This window comes from Gnatocerus cornutus, chromosome 8, assembly GCF_029298725.1.
Source record: "Gnatocerus cornutus isolate USDA-ARS CGAHR chromosome 8, icGnaCorn1.1, whole genome shotgun sequence".
NCBI classification, from domain to species: Eukaryota; Metazoa; Arthropoda; class Insecta; order Coleoptera; family Tenebrionidae; genus Gnatocerus; species Gnatocerus cornutus.
This window is the reverse complement of record NC_142240.1, coordinates 1,839,983-1,849,201: the sequence shown is the minus strand read 5'-3', so window position 1 is coordinate 1,849,201 and position 9,219 is coordinate 1,839,983. Positions and strand designations below refer to the sequence as shown.

Genomic DNA, 9,219 nt, shown 5'->3' with positions numbered 1-9,219 from the left:
GAAGTTCTCGGTGAACTCCTCGAACTGCTGCTGCAGTTGCTGCTGCTGCTGTTGGAGGGCCGTCGAGAGGGACTGGGCGAGGGACTGCTGGAGTCCAGCGATGAGTTCCTCCATCCTGGTGGAACTCATGTTGTCGGGGGTTGATTCGCACTTCACTGAGTGTCCATCAGGGGAAAAGGCGCAGAAACGTCTTTTGTCGTTGCACTGCTTGCAATGCACCGCTCACTTCGCAGCTCACGGGCACTGCTCTCTGGGAAAGATGTGTGGAGCGCAGCAGCCCCGCTTCCCGTCCGGCGTTGGATGGGTGACCGCTACTTGTCGCAGCAACGGTGTCCGCGGTCCGACATGGATGGGTGGGCACTGGGTCGCACTGGTTGCAGGGATGTCGCAGAAAATTCGCTGTCGGGAAGATGCTCTGAAGACACGTCTTCTCACTTCGAACGCTCGACTCGGAATGTGCATAGTAGGTTACTACAGTGGTAAAATTTTATACATTGGTGTGCGTAAAATATACTGCTCTATTTGCACTAGAGCCAGAAATGCAAATCTTGAAATTCCGGAATACCAATGTTATAAAAACTGGGCGGGAAGTGCCAATGCGATGGAATCGGATATTATTGTAGCAAGAGTTCGTAACTTGGCATTAAGATGCAAGTTTCCAGAGCCTGCTCTCGACATGGTTTTGAGAGACAAGTTCATGATGGGGTTTGGAGTTGGGGCCATCCAAGATAGATTGTTAGAGGAGAAATTGGAGTCGTCTTTCAATCAAATGGTGGCATTAGCAGTTCTCAAAATGGCGACCAAAGTGGTCAAAACCGAATTTTTGCAGAATGTTCCTGCAAGGAAACATGGCGGACAGAGGGGAGCAACGAGCGGAAGAAGTGCACCGATAAAAAGTGGTGGGGAGAAAAAGACGTGTTGTGCAGTGTGCGGTCGGCGCAACCACCCCTCTCGAAAGTGCAGATTTAAAAATTACAAAAGTCATACATGCGGTGTGGCGGGTCATCTAGCAACAGTTTGTTTACAACGTCAGCCAAAGCGAGAGCGAAATGAGTACCAAAACTTTGTTGGTAGCACAGGATGCAAAAACCAAGACATTCAGGAAGCCGAACATTTTTGGACTGGATTCGAGTAATATCAGAGGGCCAATTAAGCTTGAAGTTGGACTAAACAAGGTAAATGTAATGGGCCAGTTAGACTGTGGGGCCGGAGTTTCAGCAATGTCGGAAAGATTTTTTCGTCAACATTTTGGTAATGTGTCGCTGAAAGAAACGAACACGCAATTGTTTGTGTGAAACGTAATAGGGACTTTTAATTTTGATGTTTGCTTTAGGGGCAAGTAAGATAAGCTAGAGATTTGAGAAGTAAAGCAAGGAGGTCCGTTAGTACTAGGACGTGATTTTATGGAATTATTCAATATTCAGTTCACCCAAGTTGATCAGATAGGGTCTGTAGATTGTAAGAAACGCTCATTGTTAACGAAGTTTGATAAGGTTTTTGCTCCAGGGTTAGGAACTTTCAACAAGAGTAAAATGAGATTAAATCTAAAAGATGTAAATGTGGAACCCGGATTTATTCGAGCCAGACCGTTACCTTTTGGTATAAAATCTAAAGTTGAAGAAGAACTTGATAGATTGGTTAAGTTGAAGGTTCTGGTACCTGTGGATTTTTCAAGTTGGGCCACACCGATTGATCCTGTGTTGAAAAAAGATGGCTCAGTCCGCAACGGTGGAGACTTCAGTTACAGTAAATCCTTTTTTAGAAATTGATCGTCATCCATTACCGCGAATTGAGGATCTTTTTGCAACATGCAGTGGCGCATCTTGTTTTTCAAAAATTGATTTGTCGCAAGCGTACAATCAGTTATGTTTAGATGAAGATTCTAAGGAACTTGTAACAATTTCGACACACAAAGGACTTTTTCGCTATGAACGACTTCCTTTTGGGGTAGCTTGTGCACCTTCAAAATTTCAAAAAATTATTGAATCTCTCTTAAATGGCATTGAAGGAGTGACCTGTTTTTTTGGATGATATTATGGTATCGGGAGTTAATGAAATTTAAACAAAATGAAGCATGTGCTACCGCGTTTACAAGACGCTGGTCTCAAGGTTTTTATCAATAAGTGTAGTTTTTTCAAGAAACAGATCAAGTATTTAGGTTATGTAATTGACAAAGAAGGATTGCATACGTGTACGGATGAGGCAAGTGCAATTAAAGATGCACCAGAGCCAACTTGTGTGACGGAACTACAATCGTTACTTGGTTTAATTAATTATTACGGCAAAGACGTAAAGTGGAATTGGGATGAAAAATGCAAAAGATCCTTAAGTAAAATAAAGCAATTGATAAGCTCAGCACCAGTTTTAGTACATTTGAATTTAGACTACAAACTCAAGTTAACTACAGACGCTAGTCCTGTGGGAGTAGGTGCAAAGATTTCATACATTTTACCAAATAAAGAAGAAAAGCCTATTGCATTTGCTTCACGAACGTTGACGCAAGCACAACGTAATTGGAGTCAAATTTAAAGAGAAGCTTATATTGTGTGTGATTCATTAAATTTCCATTCGCAGTTGGCTTTGAGAAAAAAATTCATGTCGTAACTAAGACCATTACAGTAGTTTCGACTTAATATTTGCGAGATTTGCTAGTTATCAAACAAGAAGTCAACGCACGTCCAAAATACACGGCCTACCTAGAATGGAAATTTAATTAATCACCCGATACAATTATTTTTGGATTAACTAAATTTTACCAATATCTATCTGCAAACGAATTTATTATGGTATGTGATAATAAACCATTAATTGGTATTTTCAATCCACAAAAAGGAATTCCCCAATATGCAGCCAACTGTTTAAAAAGGTGGGCAGTTTTTCTTACAGGTTTTGAATACACGTTACAATATGTGAAAAGTTCAGAAAATCAAGCAGATTTTTTATCAAGGTTACCAATTAAGGACGAGACCAAAATTTCAGATATAGATGCAGATATTAATTACGTGAATTATTTTGCAGACTCACCGAGTATAAATTTTGAAGCAATTCGTAACAAAATAAAATTTGATCCAGGATTATCAAAAAAAGTGTTAAAAAGGATCAATCTTTGAAAGCGTATTATGATTTGCGTAACCAATTGACACTAGAAAACGGGATTCTAGTGTGGAATGACAGAGTCGTCATTCCAAACAATTTAAGAAGAAGTATGTTAGCTCAGTTACATTCTTCACATTAAGAAATAGTGAAAATGAAAAATATAGCTCGTCAATATTTTTTTGGCCAAATATTAATAGAGATATCGAAGAAATCGGAAAATCGTGTGACAATTGTGCTCTACACAAAAACAATCCAATTAAAGTAACTTTAAATAACTGGCAATGGCCAAGTGAAGTGTTTGCCAGAATACGCATTGATTAATTAGGTCCATTTTTAGGAAAATATTGTCTGATAATTTTAGATGCATCTTCAAAATGGGTGGAAGTTTTCCCGACATCTGATATTAGGACACATTTTACGATAACAGCCTTGCACAGTGTAATTGCAAGATTTGGTATTCCTCGTTGTATTGTTTCTAAAAACGGTACAAACATGGCAAGTGCAGCGAATTTAAAAAGTTCATTAACAATTTGGGCATTCAACAAATTACCTGTCCTCAGTCGAATGGAGCTGCAGAAAACGCGGTCGGTTTCGTTAAAAATGCATTAAAAAAAGCACTACTAACAAGGCCCCCTCAGAACACCACACATTTTTAACACGGTCCCTTCAGAACACAACACATTTTTAATGATTTCAGCCTGGTTTTCAAGATAACTTTTGAAAAGTTAAAATTTTTAAAGAATTTGACCGGTTTTTCCAAACGTACCCTTTTCAAAAAAGTCACCATTTCAAGGAAAATACACCGTTTTTTCAAACAAGAATACGGTTTGGTTCAAACAAATTTCCCTTTTAAAAACATTTAAAATTAGGAATTTTACCTTGATTTCAAAGATTTTACACTGTTTAGAATTTTGTACTAATAATGCCCCTTGAGAACACAGCTACTTTTTAAGGAAAACACCCCGATTTTCAAGGGTTAACAGAAAAGCAGAAAAATCGTGAAAACACTCCCGTTTTTTAGGTATTTTTTAAAATTAACATTTTTTCAAGGATTTTGTCCTGTTTTTCTATTGGGGCTATTTCAGCACACATATGAATACGATTTCGGCCTAACAAATTCGGCCATGAAAATTCGGTGTTTACCCAATAATCACAGACGATTAATTAGTTTTATTATTTGATCGATAAGTCCACATTTAAATCCGAAAACTGTCAAGTCAAATTTATCAGATTTAACTAATGTATTCGAAATATCATCAAATTCATAATACATTTTATCTTTAAAGAAATATAAATTTCTATATCTGAATGCTCCGCTTATATTTGGAGGTATTCCAGCAAATAATTCTGAAATAAGGCCATTTTTCTTTGATCTAAACAGACACTCATCAAACTCAATGTACAAGACTTTATCATAAAATATATATGTTTTTCCAGAATAAGTTCTAAATATTGCATCAATTCTTTTTCCTTTTGGTATTCCTAAATTTTCAATAGATCGAGCATTATATCCACTTTTAACATTAAAACTTGGAAAATCAATTAAATAATATAAATTTTTTACAACTATTAAAACATCCCCTGAAGGTCTTTGATAAATATGTGAAATTTCTTGAAAATCAACTGGTAAAAAATATAAATAATCTGTAATTAATTTCGGTTCTTTATCATAAGTCATGTCTTTTAAATTGACTAACCAAACATATTTCTTATAAAAAATATACATATGATGATTTGCAATTAAGAATGTATCAATTTCATTATTAAAATCACATAAATTACCGAATAACTTTTTAGTTTTTACTAAAATTAAATTCCACGTGTTCCATCATACATAACCTAAAGTTATTTCAACTGACAACAAAGTGACGGCCGTAAAAACTGGTGGCGTCATGTACTGGCAAAAATTTGTACTAAAATCGCCGCCTACTACCAGGAACAGGAATTATCTGAATTTTTTTCCAATGAAAGTATTGGCAGTTGGTCTACCAGAGTTCTACAGTTTGGGGAATTGATACCCGATGAATGGGAACAATTTTAATAAGAAGTGGGAGAGGAGTAGTGTCAGTGGGTGGCATTACTCCCCTCAATGCATCCTAGCGACAAAGTTCTCGAAAATTGTAACTCAAATTCATTGAGAAATACAATGCCTATCATTACTCATAAAAAAATAAAATTGTTGCATTTTGCATTCGAAGGACCAAATCCCTCTAATAGCGAAGAATTACTAAAGGAGCAATCATGTTAACACCTCGTCTTGCCAAAAATGATAAAACAATGCCACGACGCATGCATTCGCGCTGATGGGGGTAAATTATTTTTATCTTCCTCGCTCCAATGGCAATTATGGTTTTCTTTGTTGCGCTCATCTATTTGACCATTAATCGGTCTTGGACTCACCGAAAATTCATGTTTCTTGATGTGTGTGAGAATGAAAGAATGCAAGAATCTCTTTCTCGCTCGGTGTCCCCCACTTTCTATTAAATTTAATTCCATGCATCGGGTGTCAATTCCCCAAACTGTATGTATCTTGGTACTATTATAAAAAAAATCCTTCTCATAGTGTACACATAACCTACAATAATATTACACTCTTCTTACTTCAAAAACTACATAACCGCTTGTAAATAACTCTTCTCTCATGAGCGGGCATGAAATCAGTTCCCGTTCGATAGTTTATGATTTCAAACAGTGACGTCATAGCTCTATTCCCCTCAACTCTCAATGTCGCGAAAATAAACCGGTTACTGTCATTTTGTTCCCGTTCATATACTGGAACTCGCCAAAAAATCCCTTTATCCTTTAGTTCGCGAATAGATACAAAATAATTGATTTAATTGGTATGCAACCAATATTACACTCTAATTTTTCATGTTGGCAATTCTGCGTACAATCTGTCTAGTGTTCTGTGATCTGTCATCATCAGCTGTTAGGCTATTTTTTGTTTACTCGTTACTCCTTTACTTGAAATCTGTGACTTGATTTAGGTTCACGTGTGCGAGAAAAATCATGGTAAAATTTTCAATTGTTGGTGAATTATACCTACAAATAATATAATGTATTTTCAGGCGAAAGGTTTCAAAGACTTTTTGAAAGAATTGCCTTTGGATGCTAAGGACCAACAACTAATTCAAGTAACTCATGATTTTAACTTAGAATTAATGAAAATGAGGTTGAAAAAAGAGCATGAGTTAGAGTTGCTGAAAAAAGACCATCAGCACGAGTTGCTGAAAAAAGACCATCAGCACGAGTTGCTGAAAAAAGACCATCAGCACGAAATTGAGAAGCTGACAATAACACTAGTAAGTTAACGTCATTTTGAATGTTGTGTATTAATTTTCATTGCTATCTTTTAGTCGGAGGTTAATTGGCAAAACTTAAAACACTTAAAGCTTGTTGAACTAAGAAGTTTCGTTTGCGAATTCGATACCAGGAAATTGGATCAAACCATTTCAGAGAGAGCAGACAGATTCGCAGACTTTGCCAAGAAGAATGTAGCTCAACTGAAGGCATGGAATTTAGAAGTAGAACATTTTATAAAATTGTTTAAGCCTTTGTATAGCAAATTGTGTGGCTCCGCCCATCCTACATTCAATATTAACGACAAGTTTGAAATAGGGGCGTCGCACCTAGAACAGCGAGAAATTCAATTAATCGGATTTTTGTGGGAAGCGTTCCCACTGCCGCCCGAAAAATTAGAAATTCGAACATTAGAGAAATCAGAAAGTGTTGCTTCAAAATATAGACATGTAAAAAACAAATAAAATAAATATGGGTATATGCTTGGAGCAGTTCAAATTCAATTTTACCTTCCCTCTTATGAACGCATTGTATAATTGTTTGACTTTAAAACTAGCAAGATACATTGATAAAAACAAAGTAATTTTGAAGAGCTTGTTAATGTATTTGATAATATTTTTTGTTCCTTACGAGGTAATTTTGCAATTAAAATAATTGCAATAATTTTTTAAAAACTGAAAATTCTTTATCAAGAATAATTTCAAAAACTTGATTTATTTTAAACTGAATTGCTGCTTCACATGGAAATTTTTTGAATCGCTGTTTATAATAAATTATTCATTACCTAATAATAAAAAAAGGATTATTAATTATAGTTTCCAATTGATTCATTATTAATAATTGACAACGAAAAGAATTAATATCCAAACGGTATTGTGTCAAAGTTTTCTAAAATAACTCTCTTGTCGTAAACAAAACCAAATTCCTTTGTTTCTATTTTATTTAAAAGTTCTTTAGTTTTAGTATCTCTGGTAATTCGATTATATTGTGTACTGATTTTACTGTCTTTGTGTTCTAAAATATTATTCATGCTATCGGAATTAATCTTTTCGGACGTTTCATAATTTAATGTAAATCCTTTAATTTTGCAAACAACTTTACCTGTATTAGTTTTATAACAATAACTTTTTGGACCTGTTGATACCCAATCAGCAATCCATACGTCCTTACCTAATTCATCGGTCCAATCTCCCAATAGACAACCTGTTTTAACAGTGTTTTTACCATTATCAATATATACAATGCTATCTGTATCATAATATATTACACTCTCTCCTAATATGTCTAACATTTCGTAATATATTGGTATTGAAATCATTTTCTACATAGCAGCCTTTATACTTGTAATCAATCTGTAACATATTTTCGTTTAATTCATTGATATGTATATTATCAAGTCTGTCGTCTAATAAGATCTCATAAAATCTCTTAATATCTGTAACATACTCTGTTGCCCCCATATTTTGTCTTTGACCAAATTTACCCCATAAGGAATTTAAACAGATTTTTGCAACAGCTCTCTTTCCAGGATTATTTTCTATTTTACCCAATTCAATACCTAGATTTTCTTTTACGGCTTTTCTATCTTCTTCTTATGATTCAAAATCATTTCTCCATTCACTTGTCTCTAACTTTATTTTCATAAATGCTTTTACATATCCTTTAAACAAATAACTCGATTTTTGTTCAAAATGCCAAACTTCATTAATAGTTATTATTTTGTATCCTTTTTCAATTGCTTTTTTTACTTCGTTTGTACACCAGGTTCCTCTGACAATTCTTTGAGATTCCGTATGAGTACATTTATCTTTTTGATTATTTAATTTTGCACACAATTGACATAATGGAAATGTTAGTTTTTCATCGCCAGATTTCCTTTTATTTTTAACAGGTAAAACAGGGTGATACAAACCTCTTGGTGGTAAAATTGCACATTTTATTAAACCATACCATTTTGAATTATATGTAGGAGGTTTGAATATTTTAGTAGGATGTCCAACTGGATAATCATCATAACATTGTACTGTTGGATATAAACTACAAATATCTATATATTTCATTTTCTTTCCATTAACTTTTAGTTTTGTAGCATTAGTTCTTCCTCCGAAGAACGCATTTCTAGGATTAAGTTCTTCAATTTCTTTATATTTGCTTTTAGTTTGTTTCATTTCTTCTTTATATTCTTTAGATTTAATCCAATTGCATTCCCACATTTCTATTAAATTATAGCCAGCTTTTTTTATTTGCTCGCTTCTTTCTATTGTTTGTTCATAAAGATCTTCCATAGTTGTTTTATTCTTATTATTAATAAAATTTGAACTATAACATTTTGTACAACCATGCCAAAAACAACCGTGATATTGATAGACTGTATTAGATTTTTCATCAAAGCCATCAACTTTTGATCCACATATTCTCACTTCACCATCGTTTAATGCATGTTTTATATTTGGATTATGAAAACTATTCAACCAAGAAATTGATTGTTGAGAATATTGATCTTTTTTTAGATTATCAACAACTGCAATTGTATCTTTCTTAATATATTTTGATCTATATATAGCCATACAAACACCAGCAATTGTAATGTATCTAAAAGGATCTATGTTAGCTATTTCTAGAAATTGTTTTCTTAATTCAAGACATCCTCTTCTTAATATATCCACATCAGAATTACAATAATCATAAAGTTCATTTTTAAAATCAAATAAATAATTTTCTTTTCTTTTTTGTTTATGCCATTCTAAAAACTCTTGCCTATCTTTTATTTTCATAGAATTAACACCATAGTATTTTGTATTTGGTATTTTTCCAATATAGTTC

The 9,219-nt window shown here is 34.2% G+C and overlaps 2 protein-coding genes across 2 annotated transcripts; one reads left to right on the top strand and one right to left on the bottom strand.

Moving 5' to 3' along the window:
• The first annotated feature begins 5,806 nt into the window (after window positions 1-5,806).
• LOC148169358 (uncharacterized) lies at window positions 5,807-6,960 on the top strand. Its single transcript, XM_088043913.1, has 3 exons — window positions 5,807-6,108; window positions 6,165-6,398; window positions 6,453-6,960. Exons 1-3 carry the CDS (start codon window positions 6,106-6,108, stop codon window positions 6,858-6,860), a joined length of 645 nt encoding a protein of 214 aa, XP_087900039.1. The 5' UTR covers window positions 5,807-6,105; the 3' UTR covers window positions 6,861-6,960.
• Window positions 6,961-7,988: 1,028 nt separating this feature from the next.
• Window positions 7,989-9,201, bottom strand: LOC148169357 (uncharacterized). The gene has a single exon (XM_088044168.1). The coding sequence runs from the start codon at window positions 9,168-9,170 to the stop codon at window positions 7,989-7,991; it is 1,182 nt and encodes a 393-aa protein (XP_087900294.1). The 5' UTR covers window positions 9,171-9,201.
• Between the last annotated feature and the right edge of the window lie 18 nt (window positions 9,202-9,219).